The sequence below is a fragment of the Oryctolagus cuniculus genome, chromosome 15 (assembly GCF_051225735.1).
Source record: "Oryctolagus cuniculus isolate XC-2025 breed Fujian yellow rabbit chromosome 15, ASM5122573v1, whole genome shotgun sequence".
Classification (NCBI taxonomy): domain Eukaryota; kingdom Metazoa; phylum Chordata; class Mammalia; order Lagomorpha; family Leporidae; genus Oryctolagus; species Oryctolagus cuniculus.
The window spans coordinates 89,256,167-89,276,182 of NC_142881.1; the positions used below are offsets into that span (position 1 = coordinate 89,256,167).

General features: G+C 52.6%; 1 protein-coding gene and 1 long non-coding RNA gene across 4 annotated transcripts in view; one reads left to right on the forward strand and one right to left on the reverse strand.

Moving 5' to 3' along the window:
• LOC108175795 (uncharacterized) overlaps positions 1-7,728 on the reverse strand; it is a 25,107-nt gene extending 17,379 nt beyond the window's left edge. The window contains exon 1 of the long non-coding RNA XR_016221178.1: positions 7,569-7,728. This is a non-coding gene — a long non-coding RNA (uncharacterized LOC108175795). The remainder of the gene's footprint in view (positions 1-7,568) is intronic.
• On the forward strand, positions 7,707-19,118 carry ZNF239 (zinc finger protein 239). 3 transcript variants are annotated; one of them, XM_008250060.4, is made up of 3 exons: positions 7,743-7,846; positions 8,354-8,380; positions 16,962-19,118. In XM_008250060.4, the coding sequence occupies exon 3, from the start codon at positions 17,213-17,215 to the stop codon at positions 18,383-18,385; it is 1,173 nt and encodes a 390-aa protein (XP_008248282.4). In that variant the 5' UTR covers positions 7,743-7,846; positions 8,354-8,380; positions 16,962-17,212; the 3' UTR covers positions 18,386-19,118. The 3 variants fall into 3 exon arrangements, with proteins under 3 accessions (XP_008248279.4, XP_008248282.4, XP_069914237.2); XM_008250057.5 differs by lacking the exon at positions 8,354-8,380 and having other exon boundaries at positions 7,707-7,846; XM_070058136.2 differs by lacking the exons at positions 7,743-7,846; positions 8,354-8,380 and adding an exon at positions 14,465-15,086.
• Positions 19,119-20,016: the final 898 nt, after the last annotated feature.

The window sequence follows — 20,016 nt, forward strand, 5'->3', positions numbered from 1 at the left end:
GTCTCCCATGTGGGTGCAGGGGCTTAAGCACTTGGACCATCTTCCACTGCTTTCACAGGTGCATTAGCAGGGCACTGGATCATAAGTGGAGCAGCCAGGGCTAGAACCGGCACCCATATGGGATGCCGGCACTGCAGGCGGCAGCCTTACATGCTAAGCCACAGTGCCAGCCTCATAGTTCAATATTTTTAAATGTTAATACGCCATATCAACCTGCTACAAAGAAGAAGTTACATGATGGCCAAAGAAGGGTAAGTCTAGAGGTTCCGACACCATGTGTCCTACAAACTGCTGGTCCCTGGTGACCCTGGTGAAGCAACAAGCTACAAAAGCCGCTCACGAGAGTGCGCCCTCTACTGGAGGGTGAAGGAACGTCACCCTTACAGGCCTGGTACCGGTGGCAATCAGATTAGACATCAGAAAGCCACTGAATTTGGGATTCCCAAACTCCCCTCCCAAGAATTGCTCAGGACTTCAAAACAGATCTGCACTTCCAGAGTGTGGCTATTGGTGTTTCGCAGGAGACAACTGAGGCCCATCTGGTTGGTCTCTGTGAAAATGCCAAGCCAAACATGTAGCAACCATGCCAAAAGACACCCAGCTAGCATGCTACATACACGGAGAATGTACTTACAAATCCATGATGGGGACCAGCGCCGCGGCTCACTAGGCTAATCCTCCACCTTGCGGCGCCGGCACACTGGGTTCTAGTCCCGATTGCCCCTCTTCCAGGCCAGCTCTCTGCTATGGCCAGGGAGTGCAGTGGAGGATGGCACAAGTGCTTGGGCCCTGCACCCCATGGGAGACCAGTATAAGCACCTGGCTCCTGCCTTCGGATCAGCGCCATGCACCAGCCGCAGCGGCCATTGGAGGGTGAACCAACGGCAAAGGAAGACCTTTCTCTCTTTCTCTCACTGTCCACTCTGTCTGTCAAAAAAAAAAAAAAGATATATATATAATATAATTTTAAAATGGGGTCAAAAGTTTCCTAGGTATACAATTTTTTTAAAGATTTATACGTTTATTTGAAAGGCGGAGTTAGAGAGAGAGGGAAAGAAGCAGAGGCAGAGAGGTCTTCTATCCATTGGTTCACTCTCCAAATGGCCGGAACGGCCAGAGCTGCGCCAATCTGAAGCCAGGAGCCAGGAGCTTCTTCTGGGTCTCCTACATGGGTGTAGGGGCCCAAGGACTTAGGCCCTCTTCCACTGCTTTGCCAGGCCACAGCAGAGAGCTGGATTGGAGGTGGAGCATCTGGGACTCGAACCTGCGCCCATATGGGATGCCAGCACTGCAGGTGGTGGCCTTACCTGCTACGCCACAGCACCAGCCACCTAAGTATACAATTTCAAGCGGAAAAATGGGGGGCAGAAATCAGGTATTTGCAGTTTTCCCATTGTCATTTGTGTGTGTATTTTTAATATAAATGCAGGTACATATAAGTCAAAATGTTTCAGTGAACGAATATTCAGCAGCTCAACTTTACTTTTTAATAAGATTTATTTTATTTATTTGAAAGGCAGAATGATAGAGTGGCAGAGAGAGAGAGAGAGGGCTTCCATCCACTGGTTCACTCCCCAAATGGCCACAATGGCCAGAACTGCGCCAATCCAAAGCCAGGAGCCAGGAGCCTCTTCCAGGTTTCCTACATGGGTGCAGGGGACCAAGACTTGGGCCATCTTCTACTGCTCTCCCAGGCCACAGCAGAGAGCTGGATCAGAAGTAGAGCAGCTGGGACTCGAACCAGCACCCAAATAGGATGCCAGCGTGCAGGTGGCAGCTTTACCCACTACACCACATGTCGGCCACAAGAGATTTTCTATCCACTGGTTCCTTCCCCAAGCGGCCAAGAGTGCTAGCAGAAAGATCACGGTTCCTCACTTTCTACAGAGCTGTGATGTGTGCTGAACGGTGTTCTGCTGAACCTGCCATGAACATAGCCCATACTCACTCCCACAGACTACATGCACGCGTACAGGTGGCACCTCCTCACAGCATCTTGGCACGCTGCTCTATCTGTAGTCACACTTCCATTTCGCCTGTGGCACATTGCGTTACCACCCCTCAATTTTTTCAGTTCACATTTTTTCTTTATTTTTAAATGTTCTTTATTTAGATTTTTCATTAGCAGGCAGCACTTGTTCTCATGTGTGGGGCACAGTGCAGTATTTTAGCAGGTGCATAGTGTCTACATTGATCAAATCAGGCAGCCAGCATCCCCATCCCCCCGAGAGCCTGCCAGCTCCTCTCTCCAGCCCATCCTGTAGCACACAATACGTTAGGGAACTGCGGTCGCCCCTCTGCTCGAACCTATTACTTCCCCGTTTTATTACCGGTCATCCAGCCTGTCTTCATGTCTCCTCACCCTCCCCAGCTTCTAGAAATCACTATTCTAAGTTCACATGGACTTTTGCAAACTTGTAAAAAAAATATTTATGGTCACTGTATTTGAAAGGGGGAGAGAGAGAGAATTATATTCCTCAAATACCTGCAACAGCTAAATCTGGACCAGGCAGAAGCCAGAAGTCAGGAATATCCATTTTCATTCCAGGTCTCCCCTGTGGGCAGCAAGGATCCAAGCACTTGAGCCACCACCTGCTGCTTCCCACAGTGCACATTAGCAGAAGTTGGACCGGGAGCGGAGCCAGGACTTCAACCTAGGCAGAACCAGGACTCGCACCCAGGCACTCAATGTGGGAGTCAGATGACCCTGCTGCCATCTGAACAGTGGCACCAAACACGGACCCCAACTTCCTGTCAACTTCCACACAAACATTGCTTGTATCTGGGTCTGTGTCTTAACATAATGACATCTAACCCCACCTATTTTGCTGCAAATGTCAGGATTTCATCTGGTTTTGTGGTGGAATACATTCCATTGTGTGTCTAAGCCAAGTGCTGTTCATCCATGTGGTTTCATATTCTGTGTATTGTGCAGTAGTGCAGCAAGAGACGTGGGAGTGCAGGTATCTTTTTCATATTTAAAAAAACCTTAATTCCCAGGAAGTTAGAAAAAAAAATCCAAGGAGGTCACTTATTTTCTTTCTTCCTCTTCTCCCATGAGTGACATTTTATAACTAAATTTTGTCATTTTTTAAAAAATATTTATTTATTTATTTGAGTGGCAGAGTTACAAACAGAGAAAGGGAGAGACAGAGAGAGAGGTCTTCCATTTGCTGGCTCACTCCCTAAATGGACCCAGTGGTGGGAGCTGGACCAATCTGAAGCCAGGAGTGAGGAGCTTCTTCCAGGTCTCCCACATGGGCCCAGGGGTCCAGGGACTTGAGTCATCCTCTACTGCTTTCCCAGGCCATCAACAGGGAACTGGATTGGAAGTGCAGCAGCCAGGACTCTAACCAGTGTCCATATGGGATGCCAGCGCCATGGCTGGAGGCTTAGCCCACTATGCCACAGCGCCAGTCCCAATTCTGTCATTTTCAGACAGACTACATTTTGTGAATTTCTGCAGTATTGATTGTAAATGGTACTATATTTTTAACTTCAAATTCTGATATTTGTTGTCAGGTATATGGAAAAGCCACTGGTATCCGTGTGTTGATATTGGACCCAGGACCCTTCCTTTATTTTATTTAAGATTTTTTATTTATTTATTTGAGAGGTAGAGTTATAGACAGTGAGAGGGAGAGACAGAGAGAAAGGTCTTCCTTCTGTTGGTTCACCCCCCAAATGGCCGCTACAGCCAGAGCTACGCCGATCTGAAGCCAGGAGTCAGGTGCTTCTTCCTGGTCTCCCATGGGGTGCAGGGCCCAAGCACTTGGGCCATCCTCCACTGCCCTCCCGGGCCACAGCAGAGAGCTGGACTAGAAGAGGAGCACCTGGGACTAGAACCCGGCACCCATATGGGATGCCAGCGCCGCAGGTGGAGGATTAGCCAAGTGAGCCATGGCGTCGGCCCAGAACCCTTCCTTGACATCTTCCATGAACAACTATGTCATTTACAGGGACAGTTTTATTTCCTTCTTCCCAAACCTTCTATTTTTTCCTTGCCTGCTGTCTAGAACTTCCACGACTATGCTGCCATCCCGTACTGGAGCACTGGGCCCACTTCCCGTCCCGGTTCCTGTGGTTGCACCCGGCACTGCAGCAGATGACGGCTCAAGTATCTGGGTCCCAGGTGGGGTCCCGGTGCAGACCCAGGTGGGGCTCCTGACTTCTGGCTTCTGGCTTTGGCTGGCCCGGCCCTGGCTTATTGTAGCCATTCGGGGAGTGAACCAGATGAATCTCTCCCTCTCCCTCTCCCTCTCGCTTCTCTGTCCCTCTTTCAAATAAATAAATCTTTTAAGAAATGGTGAAAGCAGACATTCTTGCTTTGTTACCTATTTAGAGGGACAGCATTTAGACTTTTTTAAAAAAGATTTATTTATTTGAAAGAGTTATACACAGAGAGGAGAGGCAGAGAGAGAAAGAGAAAGAGGTCTTCCATCCGCTGTTTCACTCCTTAATTGGCCGCAACAGCTGGAGCTGCACTGATCCAAAGCTTTAGGAGCCAGGAACTTCCTTTGGGTCTCCCACATGGGTGCAGAGCTGGATCAGAAGTGGAGCAGCAGGGACTCAAACCGGCGCCCATGTGGGATGCCGACACTGCATGCAACAGCTTTACCCACTATGCCACAGCGCGGGCCCCAAGCATTTAGTCTTTTAACATGAAATATGATGTAGATTTGAGGATGTCCCTTTCTAGTCACAGTTCACTGAGTAGTTACTAGAAATAGTTGTTGGATTTTACTAAAAGTTTTTACTCTTTCATATGGGCACCAGTTTGGGTCCTGGCTGCTCCATTTACAATCCAGCTCCCTGCTAACAGGCCTGGGAAAGCAGCAGAGGATGACCCAAGTGGCTGGGCCCCTGCCACGCATCTGAGCGACCAGGAGGGAATTCCTGGCTCTTGACTTCAGCCTGGCCTACACCCAGCTGTTGCAGCCATGTAGGGAATAAACCAGCAGACAGATCTCTTCCTCTGTCTCTCTCCTTTTCTCCCTCTCTCTTTGTTGCTCTGCCTATCAAATAAATAAATATTTAAATCCAGTCATCTGGGGAGTGAGCCAGCAGCAGATGGCTCTGTCCCACCCTCTCTCTCTGTAACTCTTTCAAATAATTAACTAAATCTACGAAAGAAAGAGAGAGAGAGAAAGAAGAAACCGGATTTGAATCCATTTAGGATTTAGTCCTAATTTAAGGATTTAGGGTTATGTTTTTTTAATGATAATTTAAGATTTATTTATTTACTTGAAAGTCAGAGTTGAGAGAGAAGGAGAGGCAGAGAGAGAGAGGTCTTCCATCCACTGGTTCACTCCCCAACTGGCTGCAATGGCTGGAGCTGCTCTGATCCAAAGCCAGGAGCCAGGAGCTTCCTCTGGCTCTCCCAAGCGGGTGCAGGGGCCCAAGGACTTGGGCCATCTTCTACCGCTTTCCCAGGCCACAGCAGAGAGCTGGATCGGAAGTGGAGCAGCCAGGACTCAAACTGGTGCCCATATGGGATGCCAGTACTACAGGTGGTGGCTTTACCCACTATGCCACAGCGCCGGCCCCGTCATTGGGTATGTTTCTACAGAGTTACAGAGCGAGGGACGTGGTCCATCTGCTGCATCACTCCCCAAATGGCCATAATGGCCAAGTCTGGACCAGGCCAAAGCCAGGAGCCAGGAGCCAGGAGCCAGGAGCCAGGAGCTCCATGCAGGTCTCCCCCGTAGCTGCAGGAGCCCAAGCACTTGGGCCATCTCCCGCTGCTTTCCCAGGCGCATTAGCAGGGAGCTGGACTGGAAGTGGAGCAGCCGGGACACCAAAGTGGGATGCAGGTGCCGCAGGGGGCGGCTTCACTGGCTCCACCCCAGCACCGGCCCCTTTCTGAAGGCTATTCAGAAGTGAAAGCTCTAAAATGGGGTGACAATGCCTCCTTCTTACGCGAAATAAACAGAGTCTCTTCCTCCATATTCCTCCATATTCGATGGGACTACATTGTTCCAGGGCCCTTCCCCGTGTGAGCAATCAGCCCTTCTCAAAGCAGAACCAAGAAAAGCCTCCCCTCTTAAGCAGTGAGTGAGGCCAGGTCTCTCTCCCGCTCCCCGTTTACCATCTGACCGCATCTCCCCCCACCCCTTCCCTCAACTCTATCCCACAGAAGTCCAGAGAAAAACACTGTCCCCCAAAGCAGCAACGACTGGGCCTCCCCAAGGTTTGCCACTAGCAAGCTGAATGACTTCAAGAAATGTTTCTTTCTTAGTTTTCTACATTTCTCAGCACTAGTGCTGAGAAGACAAGCACCTCAGGTTAATTTGTACAACTTCAGAAAAACAAAAGAACCCAGGCTGAGGATCCTGGCCGTGGGAACTGAAGCCTAAGTGCTGTATTCAAACGCTGCGCCCTGTTTAGGTCTGAAAGCACAGCAGAGTTTACACACTGGAACAGCACAGGCTCTGACTGCGGCCTTTCTCCCACAGCTTCTGTTCTCTTTGCAGATCTGAGACTAGTTTATGCTGTGTAATATCTAAGACCCTCTGGATTGCAGAGAAAAAGCGTAGCGGGTAAAGCCACCGCCTGCAGTGCCGTTGGAGACCCGGATGCTCCTCTTCCGATCCAGCTCTCTGCTGTGGCCTGGGAAAGCAGTAGAAGATGGCCCAAGTCCTTGGGCTCCTGCACCCACGTGGGAGATCTGGAAGAAACTCCTGGCTCCTGATCAGCGCAGCTCCAGACATTGCAGCCATCTGGGGAGTGAACCAGCGGATGGAAGACCTCTCTCTCTTCTCTTCTCTTTCTCTCTGTCTCTACCTCAATCTCTGCACATCTGCCTTTCCAATAAATAAATCTTCCTAAAAAATTAAAAAGGCGGCCGGCGCCACAGCTCACTAGGCTAATCCTCCGCTTTGTGGCGCCAACACACCGGGTTCTAGTCCCGGTCGGGGTGCCGGATTCTGTCCCGGTTGCCCCCTCTTCCAGGCCAGCCCTCTGCTGTGGCCAGGGAGTGCAGTGGAGGATGGCCCAGGTGCTTGGGCCCTGCACCCCATGGGAGACCAGGAGAAGCACCTGGCTCCTGGCTCCTGCCATCGGATCAGCGTGGTGTGCCGGCCACAGCGCGCCGGCCGCGGCGGCCATTGGAGGGTGAACCAACAGCAAAGGAAGACCTTTCTCTCTGTCTCTCTCTCTCACTGTCCACTCTGCCTGTCAAAAAAAAAAAAAAAAAGAGGGGCTCCGCTTCCGTTTCAATCACCTAAATGCCCCACAGGGCGCTGAGTGCCGCGCGCCTCCCCCTCACCGCCCGTCTCTGCGCCAGCACCCCAACTCAAAACTGCAAATCTCACCCCGACCCATACGAGCACCCCCCACCCAGGTCCCACCTCATGATACGCTGGCCACCTGCATTTCTAGATTGCTTGTTTCCCACACCAGATCGCTCCTGGGACCGGCCCCGGGTACTATCTGCCACACGGGCGAACGTCGGAACTGACACAGGACGCCGAGGGGCGCTCGGTTCAGAACGTTCGCGAACGCCCGAGCTACGGCGGAATCCATGTCCTCTCTCCCCAAGAGCAACTGTGACAACAGGAAAGCAGTACCTGAACAGCTACTCCTAACACAATTCCTATCACGTTTGTAACAACAGCAAGGCCTCCGGAGAATCACTGGCGAGGCCGCGTCGCCAACCCGGCCGCCCTCAGAACACCGCCCCGCGCAGCCCGGCGGCCGGCGCCCGGAAGTGGGGCGCTGTCGGCTGCCGGAAGTGGGCGTGGCCCTCCCAGCGCGGCATGCTGGGACTTGTAGTTCGGGCCCCTCCTCGTGGGCGCGGGTGAGATCCCGAGTGCTGCGCTTGCCGCTGTGGGCTTGCACGTGGGAGGTGAGACGAGCCGTGCCGCGCGCGGGGGTCGCACTGTGTGGGGGTTCCCGCGCGGGGAGTCGCGCTGGGCCTTGGGGGGAGCCGCACGTGTGGCGCGGGGCCGCCCAGTGTTGGGGTGACCCCTTGCCGCTTCGTGGGCCGCGGCTCCTCGCCGGGCCGAGCCCTGGCCTGGCCCCTGCACTCGCCCACGCCAGCCTTTTTTGTACACCAGGACGGGCCTTAACTGCAAGGGAGGTTTCTAGTGGACGTTAGGCCACGGAGAGGGGCCTTCTGCGAGGGACCCAGGTCCCGTTCCCGGAAGCCTTGGGGCAGCTAGAAGCTGTCCAGATGGACAGTGTGCCCCAAGAGCCCCTGCCCTAACTGGAGTCTTCGCGCAGAACGGGCCACGTCCGAGGGAGGACGTGGGTGCTTCGTGGAGCTGCTGGCAGCTTCTCTCTCTTTCTTTCTCTCTCTCTCTCTCTCTCTCTCTCTCTCTCTCTCTCTCTCCCTCCCCCCCTCTCTCTCCAGGAATCCGCCCGTCCCTGAGAGGCCCAGGTGAGCCGGGGTTGCTGTCTGCTCTGTGGTTGGATTTCAGTGCGCGACATAAGGCATTGTGTTTTTACGAACGGGTTTTTAGGAACGGGTTGATATGGGGTGGGGGGTGGAATCTGCAGGTGGTCTCACCGGGCTCAGCACGGCTGTCTGCTGATTTTGACGTGCACATGAGTGACTCGGTGAACCTGGGCCACTCCTTAAGAGCACCAGGCTCCACTCTTCTGGCCAAAGATTCCCTGGGGCGTCTCTCTGGTCCCTTCCAATAGAGCCTGCCAGACACTGCCAGCTGTCCCGGGCTCCGTCTAGCGCTCAGTGGTCTCCGGATCACGGAGCTGGCCCTCTTGCTGAGTGGGCCAGAAACACTGCGTGCTAATGGTCATCATTTGTTAGCCACGGAAGTGTTAAAATCATGAGAAAAGGTGCAAAATGGAAGCACAGTGATTTTTTAAAAAAAAAATCACTCTACTAAAATGCCCCTCAGCTAGGCAGTGCATCAGATTGTCCGCGGTGACTTTTAGGAATTAGGGTTCCTAGCCGTCTCCTCTGAACCCACTGTTGTTATCTCGATAGTCAAAGATTCATCATGAAGTGGGTCCCTCGTACCTGATGCAAGGGTCTATACCATAGGTGAGAGGAGTCACTCATCTTTGTTTAAAGATTTATTTATTTGAAAGGCAAAGTTACACAGAGAAAGGAGAGGCAGAGACACAGAGAGAGAGAGAGAGGTCTTCCATGTGCTGGTTCACTCCCCAGTTGGCCGCAATGGCTGGAGCTGTGCCAATCTGAAGCCAGGAGCCAGGAGCTTCTTCCCTGGGTCCCCGCCACCCACGTGGGAGACCAGATGAAGCTCTTGGCTCCTGGCTTTGGTCTGGCTCAGCCCTGGCCATAGTGGCCATCTGTGAAGTGAAGCAGAAGATGGGAGATTCTCTCTCTCTCCTTTTTTTGTGTAACTCTGACTTTCAAATAAAGAAATAAATCTTAATCCCCCCCAAAAATGTAGGTTTTAAAAAAAGTAATACATTTGCTTAGGTAAAGCAAATTGTATCAAAAGACAAATACTGTTCTACGGGGGACCAGTGCTGTGGCACAGCAGGTAAAACCACAGCCTGCAGTGCCAAATTCCCCTATGGGCATTGGTTCCAGACCCAGCTGCTCTGCTTCCGATCCAGCTCTCTGCTATGGCCTGAGAAAGCAGTAGTGATGGCCCAAGTCCTTAGGGCCCTGAACCTGCGTGGGAGACCTGGAGGAAGCTCCTGGCTCCTGACTTCTAGCTCTTAGCTTCCGATTGGCCCAGCTCTGGTCATTGTAGCCATCTGGGGAGTGAACAGCGGATAGAAGACCTCTCTCTCTCTCTGCCTTTGTCTCTCTATAACTCTGCCTTTCAAATAAATAAATAAATCTTTAAATAAAAAAAAAAAACTGTTCTAGGGGCTGGCATTGTGGCATAGTAGGTAAAGCCTCCGCTTGCAGTGTTGGCATCCCATATGAGTGCCAGTTCAAGTCCTAGCTGTTCACTTCCCATCCGGCTCCTTGTTAACACATCTGGGAAAGCAGTGCAAGATGGCCCAATTGTTGCCCCTGCACCTTCGTGGGAGACCCGGAAGAAGCTCCTGGCTTCAGTTTAGCCCAGCTCTGGCTGTTGTGTTCATTTGGAGAGTGAACCAGCAGAGAGAAGTGTGTGTGTGTGTGTGTGTGTGTGTGTGTCCGTGTCCATGTCCGTCCTCCTCTCCTGTGTAACTGTGCCATTCAAATCTTTTAAAATGTTCTGCCTGCTCTGCAGGCCATGATGAGGTTGCTCAAAGGCACTGGGGTGTTGTTGTTGTTGTTATTTTTAATATAAAAACCAGAGACAGAGCTGCCATCAGCTGGTTCACTCCTCAGATGCCCACAGCATTGCAGGCCAGGCCAGGCTGAGACTGGGGCTGGGGACTCAGTCTAGGTCTCCCGTGGGGGGTCTTGATCCTTTCACTTGTTCCTTACTGAGTTTTCCTCCATAGTTCAACTAATGTGCCCTGGACAGCTATTTGTTTTCTCTTTTTTTAAGGTTTTATTTATTTATTTGAAAGGTAGAATTACAGAGAGAGGGAAAGACAGAGAGAGGTCTTCCTTCCGCTGGTACACTCCCCAGATGGCTACAACAGCCAGAGCTGTGCCAATCTGAAGCCAGGAGCCAGGAGCTTCTTCCTGGTCTCCCACATGTGTGCAGGGGCCCAAGCACTTGGGCCATCTTCTACTGCTATTCCAGGCCACAGCAGAGAGATGGATTGGAAGAGGAGCAGCTGGGACTAGAACTGGTGCCCATATGGGAAGCTGGCACCACAGGCGGAGGATTAACCTATTGCACCATGGCACCGGCCACCCTACTTTCTCTTTTTTAAGACTGAATGCGTTCACATGGTTTTAAAAAGCATAGCAAAGTTGACCGTGAACCCTTTCTTTCACGTCCGCAACTCCTGTCCCCCCAGGATCCGGTCATCGGCCTTTCACGCCCTCCTGCAATGAGTAAGGTCATGTAGGCGTCACTTCACTGCTGTGCCTGGAACTCGGAGGAAACCTCCACATGGAGTGCTGAGGGCACGCAGGAAGTATCCGACCTTCGCGGTGGGTGACGCCAGTATACACTCAAGCAGTGTGTCTTCAGTGTGACAGGGTTGCATCGCTCACAAACCCTGCAGATGCAGAGAAAGCTTTCATCCAGTGGGTCACTTACCATATGCCTGCAGTAGCTGGGGCTGAGCCAGCCAGGAGCCAGGAACTCAGTCTGGGTCTGTCATGTCGGTGGCAGGGGCCTGACTACTGGAGCCATCACTGCTGCCTCTCATGCCGCTGTACTGTCAGGAAGCTGGACTCCAGCCCAGGCACTGCAGCAATATCACTCCTCCCCAAAGTCTCTGCCATGCACTTTGAGGTTGGAAATTTAATCAAATTACAGTGCGTCGAAGTGGGGCCTTTGGGGGCTGGTGCTGTGGCACAGCAGATAAAACCGCCTTCTGTGGCGCCAGCATCCTATACGGGCGCTGGTTCAAGTCCTGGCTGCTCCTCTTCCAACCCAGCTCTCTGCTGTGGCCTGGGAAAGCAGTAGAAGATGGCCCAAGTCCTTGGGACCCTGCACCCACCTGGGAGACCCGGAAGAAGCTCCTGGCTCCTGGCTTCGGATCCACACAGCTCCAGCCGTTGCGGCCAACTGGGGAGTGAACCAGTGGATGGAAGACCTCTCTCTCTCTGCCTCTGCCTCTCTCTGTGTAACTGCCTTTTAAGTAAATAATTAAATCTTTAAAAAAAAAAAAAAAAGCCAGCAAGATTCAGTAAGAAGGGCCCCACCCCGATGTAGCTGACCTTCATCATTTTCCAAAGGCCCCATTTTATTTTGTTAAAAGATTTATTTATTTATTTGAAAGAGTTACACAGAGAGAGAAGGAGAGGCTGAGAGAGAGAGAGAGAGGTCTTCCATCTGCTGGTTCACTCAAACCGGCGCCCATATAGGTTGCCCACATCACAGAAGGCGGCTTTACCTGCTACGTCACAGCGCTGGCCCCAGTGTCATTTTGAGTTTATGATATACGCTCTTTCTCACCTTACCAGTGTTGAATATTTTCTGTTAACTTCCCCATATCATTGGGGAGGGTAACAGCTGTTTCACATTCCCTCCCCAGTGTGTCCATTCTCCCACAATCTGTCAATCTTATCAGCAATGAATGTTTTTACTGCTCGACTTTGGAGTTACTGTTCATTGTGGAGTCTTGCAGTATGCTGTGATGGCAGTTCTCCCCTCCTGAAGCCGATATTTCATTCTGTACTGTTGTTATATCTTCTGCCTGTTGCACTGGCATCCCATATGGGTACCAGTTCTAGTCCCGGCTGCTCCACTTCCCATCCAGCTCTCTGCTGTGGCCTAGGAAAGCAGTGGAAGATGGCCCAGGTCCTTGGGCCTTTGGACCCATGTGGGAGACCTGGAAGCTCCTGGCTTCGGATTGGTACAGCTCCAGCCTTTGCAGCCATTTGGGGAGTGAACCAATTGAGGGAAGACCTCTCCCTCTCTGTCTCTCCCTCTTTCACTCTGCCTCTCAAATAAATTAATAAAATATTTAAAATTTTAAAAAAAGATTTCTTTATTTGAAGGAGGTACAGAGGAGAAGCCTTCATTTGGTGGTTTACTCCCAAGATGGCCACGGCAGCCAGGGCTGAGCCACACAGGTGCCAAGAGCTTCATCCAGTCTCCCACATGGGTAGCAGGAGCCTGAGTCCTTGGGCCGTCCTCCACTGCCTTTCCTAGGCCATTAGCACGGAGTTGGATTGGAACTAGAGCCAGCATTGCAGGTGGCACCTTTACCTGCCATACCACAACATCAGCCCCTTATTGCTATTTCTTCTTTTTTTTAATTTAAAATTTTTTGTGCTGCTTTACATTCCTGAGCTGTTGAATCCTTTCTTACCCGAAAAAGTGTGAGGGGTGAAGAGCTCCTTCAAGATGGGCTTTTAATTAAAAAAAAAAAAAAAAGATTTATTTACTTATTTGAAAGTCAGTGTTACAGAGAGCAGGAGAAAGAGAGAATCTTCTGTCCACTGGCTTACTACCCAGATGGCCACAATGGCCTGCCACATGGGTAGCAGGGATCCAGGTTCGTTGGCCATCTTCCGCTGCTTTTCCCAGGCTATTAGCAGGGGCCGGCGCTGTGGCATGGTGGATGAAGCCACTGCCTGCAAGGCCTGCATCCCTTATGGGCGCCGGTTCAAGTCCCGCTGCTCTACTTCCGATCCAGCTCTCTGCTATGGCCTGGGAAAGCAGAAGATGGCCCAAGTGCTTGGGCTCCTGCACCCTCATGGTGCAGAAGAAGCTCCTGGCTCCTGGCTCTGGATTGGTGCAGCTCCAGGCATTGCGGCCAACTGGGGAGTGAACCAGCGGATGGAAGGCCTCTCTGTCTCTCTGTCTGTGCCTCTCTCTCTGTGTAACTCTTTCAAATAAATAAATAAATCTTTAAAAAAAAAAAAAAAAAAAGGAGCAGCCAGGACACAAAAAGGGAGCAGCCAGGACACAAAACGGCGCCCACAGCAGACCCTGGCACTGCAGGCAGTGGCTAAGCCCACTGTGCCACAGTGCCAGCCCCGGTTACTTTTATCTTTCCATTTTTCCGTCCTGTTACTCTTCATTCTAGGAGAGCCTTTCCATCTTCCGATTTCACCATGTCTCCTTTGGCTGTGCAACCCATTTAGATTGGAGGCCTTAGAATAAGACAGCGCAGCGCTATGAGACCAGCTACCTGACCTCTTTCAGCCGGGGTTTCCTCGCGTGTGAGACTGGAGTCCTAATCATTCTTTCCATGTGTGGTCTTGTCACCAAAGCTTCAGCACTTCAGTTGGCACAGGAGGTGTTCAGTCATTTTCCCAGCTTCGAAGCAGTGTGATTACTGCTCATTGCCATGTTGGTAGTTTATTAGATGGTGTTTAAAAGTGATAGGCGCTCTGCTTTCCCTGGCTTTTTCAGTGATGTACCTTCTAAATGCCATCTCCTCCATTCGCTGTTTCTTCAGTTTGTGCTTGGTAGGTGTCCACCTGTCTGCTGGACATATTTGGAATGCTCACATGATTTTTTCAGAGGTCGTGTGTTGCCAGCCATACTGGAGCACGTATCTTCAGCTGCTGCCCAGCCCACCACAATGCACATGTGTTCCACTTGAGGAGGGAACCAGAGTCCATCGATGGGGCACACGTGCAGCCTAGCAGTTAACGCACTGGTCGCGAGCCGGCCTCCCACATCACAGGGCCTTCGATTCCATAACCGACTCTGGCTCCTGACTCCAGCTTCCTGCTAATGCAGACCCTTGGAGGAGCAGCTGATGGCTCAAGTGATGGGTCCCTGCCTCCCATGCGGGAGACCTGGCTTGAGTTGCTGGCCCAGTCCAGCCCCAGCTGTCAAAGGCATTTGGGGCGTGGACCAGCAGAATGGGAGCGTTCCTTGTCTCTCTGCCTCTCAAATAAGTAAATAAAAATTAAAGGGAAAAAATCACTCCACCTGAGGGCGCTGTGCAGGCTGCTGCTTAAGTCAGTGTCAGCTGGCTACCAGGAGCATGCCTGCCACCCTGGCCCCAGCTCTGAGCTGCAGTCGGCCCTGTTCAGAACACCCTCAGGCTCTGTCCTGGACGTATGTGGGATTGATTGTTTTCTCTGTAGGTCCAGCATTTACATCCACCTCCGCTTCTCCCCTCACCCCAAATTATTCCTTTTTTGGCAGATTATTTATTTTGTTCTGGAGGCCTTCTCCTGGGCCGCTGCTGGTAGCCACCCAGGATTTTTGGTTTTGGGTTTTTTTGTCGGGCAACTAGTTTAGCTAAGGCCAGCCTCTAGCCCAGCCATTAGGAATCCTGCCTCGAACATCCGTTTCTTGGATGAAGTTGCCTGATTGTTGAGTCTGAATCTGGAATCTGAATTTCTAGGACTCAGTGAGAAGACTTCTCCCCCTCGCTGAAGGCTTATCCTGCACACCATGTGAGCCGTGCATTGTTTCCCAGTTTCTCCCCCGGTCCCCTGGAGATGGCAGCCTGTCTGATCTTCAAGACTAATAGGGACTTCTTTTTTGCCATTTCATTGTGTTATGAGGATTCCCCTCCTGTTCTGACCAGCATACACAGCAGTAAACTCTGTCTCCTAACACACTCTGCCCTCGCTGCTGAGCGGACAGTGCCGGAGGAAGGTGCCCCCAGCACCACGGGTGAGACGAGTCCAGTTTTGTGTTCTGTCATCTGTGTCCCCTCCTCACTCAGCCTTCTGAGCTTGCATTTCCCGTACTGGGGCGTGCCACCACGGCACCCACTCAGGCAGGGAACCAGCAGCACGCGTGGCACCTGCTTCCCCTTGCTGCCTCTAGATTCGTCATCCGAGATAGAGAGCAGATGTCCCCATTTCTCTGCACAGCCTTCATCCGTTCCTTCTCTTGTCTGTCTCCGCCCAGAGTTTGCATTCCAGTGGTATTTGTCATCAAAGAAAGTTTTAGAATTCTCTTTGAATTTAAATTTACAAATGTGCAGTCTCCCGCAGTGTAGCCCTCTGTAGTAGACCCCAAGCCTTCCACTCTGGTTCCTGCCTCCCTTTCTACCACTGTAACCTTTTTTTTAAGCTCCTCAAGCAGCTGCTTGTATTTCCTGAACACGCCTGTATTTTTTTTGTCCTGTCAGTTTGTCCCAGAAATCTTCCCAGGGCCCTCAGGCTTGAGCTGAGTGCCCCTGCTCTGGGCTCGCGTGGTTTCTCATGCCTGTATCTCCTGTATTGTGTTGTACCGTACATGGACTGACGTGCCTAAATCCAGAATGCTCTGAGATCTGAAACGTCACGGACTCAAAAGTTTTCGCGTTTGGTATCATTTGGGTGGGGGTGTTCAGCTGGCAATGTCTATGCAGATACTCCAAAATCCAAAACTCCTGGGGCCGGTGCTGTGGCGCACTGGGTTAACGCCCTGGCCTGAAGCGCAGGCATCCCATATGGGCGCCGGTTCGAGTCCCGGCTGCTCCACTTCCAATCCAGCTCTCTGCTGTGGCCTGGGAAAGCAGTAGATGATGGCCCAAGTCCTTGGGCCCCTGCACCCATGTGGGAGACCCAGAAGAAACTCCTGGCTCCTGGCTTCGGATCAGCACAGCTCTGGCCGATGCAGCCAATTGGGGAGTGAACCAGCAGATGGAAGACCTCTCTCTCTCTCTCTCTCTCTCTCTCTGCCTCTCCTCTCTTTGTGTAACTCTTTCAAGTAAATCAATAGATCTTTAAAAAAAATAAAAAAATTTAAAAAAAAAAATCCAAAACTCCTGGCAGGCAGACACAGCGCTGCTTCGCAGCCGCTCGGAAAGGGACACCCCCGCGTCGTCACCCGCGCTGTCACCCGCGCTGTCACCCGCGTCGCCACCCGCGTCGCCACCCGCGCTGTCACCCGCGTCGTCACCACGTCGTCACCTGCGCTGTCACCCACGCTGTCACCCGCGTCGTCACCCGCACTGTCACCCGCGCCGTCACCCGCGTCGCCACCCGCATCGTCACCCGCGCTGTCACCTGCGCTGTCACCCACGTCGTCACCTGCGCTGTCACCCGTGCTGTCACCCGCGTCGTCACCACGTCGTCACCTGCGCTGTCACCCGCGTCGTCACCCGCACTGTCACCCGCGTCGTCACCCGCGCTGTCACCCGCGCCGTCACCTGCGTCGTCACCCGTGCTGTCACCCGCGTCGTCACCCGCGCTGTCACCCGGGTGTATCGTGCTTGCTGTTTCTCCTTCCCTGGAGGCTGCAGCTTGTGAAGCAGCAGGGTTTCTGTCTTCTTCCTGTGTCCCCAACACCGAGGCAGTTGGACTACCAATTCAGTGCAAAGTGAAATGAAATGTTTGTGGTGAGGATAAACGATTCATGGCCCCTTCTGCAGGAACCACGAAGGGACACTTCACTGGCCGTGCTTAAAAGTGAAGAGAATTTCTCTCTGCCACACCCCAGGTCTTACCCCTGGCGTTAAGCCTGACCTTTCTCCTAGGTGAAAGTCCTCAGGCCTCGAGCACTCCAGTTCTGAAATCTTGAACTCTTTGTTTGATCACTGAATTCTTTGTTCCCTAGGAGACTTGAGTGACAGTCCTCTGGAGCATCCTCCAAAGAAAGGAAGAGACGGCCAGGACCGGAAGTAGGCGTCAGGATCATGCTGTGAGTCTTCAAGGGGAAGTGCCCAAGAACCCTGAACCGGATCTCGCCCCCATGTGGGAAACGGAGAGAATATTTCCAGCAGCAGGAGCGGTGTGGTGACCCGTTACACTGATGGCTTCAAAAAGGTGGAGAGAGAAAACCACCTGGCCTTGAAAGTGGGGAGCCAAATGGCCACAGGGGACCCTGCAGTGCAGCTCTGCCAGGATGAGCCCCAGGGAACAGGCAGTCTCGCGGTGACTGAGGAGAGCCCCGAGAGGGAAGTGGCAAGGGGATCCCGTCCTCCCACGGAGCGCTGTCCAGAGAACCTTCACCTTAGACTTGGGTCTGACGTCACAGAGCTGGGCTCGCCCTTGGTCCGGGGTGAGGTGACCGGCCACAGCGGCCAGCCGAAAGAACCTTTGGGTCCCTCGGAATATAACCGCCAGGACCTTCCCAAATGGAAGTCACGATCAGTCAGCTGTAGCCAGCAGGAGGTTCCCACAGAGGAGCAATCCTGTGCCCGTGGCAGCCGTGGGAAAGCACTCCACCCCGGCCCCAACGGCCATCCGCGAGAGAAAATCCACTCGATGGCGGCGAAGCTGTTCAGATGTGGTCGGTGTGGCGAGGACTTCGGTCAGAACTCAGAGCTGCTGCTCCACCAGGCCGTGCACACCAGCGAGAAGCCCTACAGGTGTGAGCAGTGCGGCAAGGGCTTCACCAGGAGCTCCAGCCTGCTGGTCCACCAGGCCGTGCACACAGACGAGAAGCCCTACAAGTGCGACAAGTGTGGCAAGGGCTTCACCAGGAGCTCCAGCCTGCTCATCCACCACGCGGTGCACACCGGCGAGAAGCCCTACAAGTGCGACAGGTGCGCCAAGGGCTTCAGCCAGAGCTCCAAGCTGCTCATCCACCAGCGTGTGCACACCGGGGAGAAGCCCTACGAGTGCGGGGAGTGCGGGATGAGCTTCAGCCAGCGCTCCAACCTGCACATCCACCAGCGCGTGCACACCGGCGAGAGGCCCTACAGGTGCGCCGAGTGCGGCAAGGGCTTCAGCCAGAGCTCCAACCTGCACATCCACCGCTGCGTCCACACCGGCGAGAAGCCCTACCAGTGCTACGAGTGCGGCAAGGGCTTCAGCCAGAGCTCGGACCTGCGCATCCACCTGCGGGTGCACACCGGCGAGAAGCCCTACCACTGCGGCAAGTGCGGCAAGGGCTTCAGCCAGAGCTCCAAGCTGCTCATCCACCAGCGGGTGCACACCGGCGAGAAGCCCTACGAGTGCGGGCAGTGCGGCAAGGGCTTCAGCCAGAGCTCCAACCTGCACATCCACCAGCGCGTGCACAGGAAGGAGCCCCGCTAAGGACAGGAGCTGGCGCGTGGACCGGAAGCACTGCGTTCTTCACTCACTCTTCCTCGTGCTCCAGAGGGGAGAGAGGGAGGAAGGGTCGCTCAGATAAGTTCCTTCACGGAAACAAAACCATTCACTCACTCACTCACTCTTTGTTCTAAGTACCAGGCACTTTATTATGCTGCACACCTGTGGATCTCCCTGGACCCTCAGCTAGGTAGAGTGACAGCATCCGTACCTTACAATTCGGTCTGTTTGGAACCGTACGTTCTACCCAGTGTTGCCAACAAGGAGAGCTTGGTATCTGTCCAAGCAGGGCATGTCTGCCCTTATCCACGTTACCTGAGAAGTTGCAATCGGATTTCTCCTCAGATCGGGTGCCTTGTGTTCTTGGTGTTTTCTGAGACAACATCTGGTTTTTCCGTTTTTGGCCTAGGATGTATGGGAGAAAACTGCAGAGGCTGTGGGAATCTCTTGTTTATTGCAATACTGCACCGCGGTCTGTGGCCACACAGCAAGGAGGTGGAAAAGGCCACTTCCGTACACTACTTTTAATGGGACATGGAGTGCCCCTCCCCCCAGGCAGCTGTTCAGAAATACAGGTAGTTCTTTTTCATGGGTACAAGCTAGTTTATTGGGAAATTTTCTAATCTCCCCACCTCATACGTGCTCCCCACACACACCATGCTGAAACATGGCAAATGAAGTTGATTTTATTTAAATATATTTAATGCCCCTCCCAGCACTTCCGCATCCAGTTGTCTTAATTTATTTCACCACCCCATGCCCTGAGCAAAACAAAGAACTCCGACATTTTTCTTTCTGAGTGTTCTTTAATGTCTCACGTACAGTGCCCTAAAAACGTCATTTGTTTTACCCACTCCTTAGACCTCACTATAGACAACTAATTTCTTTCTGTTATTTTTGTATTTGCTTAATAATATGTCACATGAAAGTAGCTACATAGATGTTTTTAGCCACATTTGGAGAATATATTGAGAAGAGGACTAAAAACATGTGCCAGGCCGGCGCCGCGGCTCACTAGGCTAATCCTCCGCCTAGCGGCGCCGGCACACCGGGTTCTAGTCCCGGTCGGGGCGCCGGATTCTGTCCCGGTTGCCCCTCTTCCAGGCCAGCTCTCTGCTGTGGCCAGGGAGTGCAGTGGAGGATGGCCCAGGTGCTTGGGCCCTGCACCCCATGGGAGACCAGGAAAAGCACCTGGCTCCTGGCTCCTGCCATCGGATCAGCGCGGTGCACCGGCCGCAGCGCGCCGGCCGCGGCGGCCATTGGAGGGTGAACCAACGGCAAAAGGAAGACCTTTCTCTCTGTCTCTCTCTCTCACTGTCCACTCTGCCTGTCAAAAAAAAAAAAAAAAAAAAAAACATGTGCCCTATCACTTACTTCCCTAGGGGTGTGGATGGCATTGGTGTGGCTATAGGACCCCCCACAGCAAGGCATTCGGCCTGTGGGAGTTAACACGGAACTGACTGCCATCATGTAACTACACAGGAAGTTACCATGCAGTGGGCTGCTAATTGCAACTCATGATTGCTCATGCAGTGCTGCTTAAAGACCCCAGTTCGCTCCCATAACTAGTCTCCCTGTTTTAAAAGAACCAGGTAGGGCACACGTCTACTAGCTCA

Coding starts and splice junctions, on each gene's coding strand:
- ZNF239 (XM_008250057.5), top strand. CDS start 17,213: ATGGCCACAGGGGACCCTGCAGTGCAGCTCTGCCAGGATGAGCCCCAG.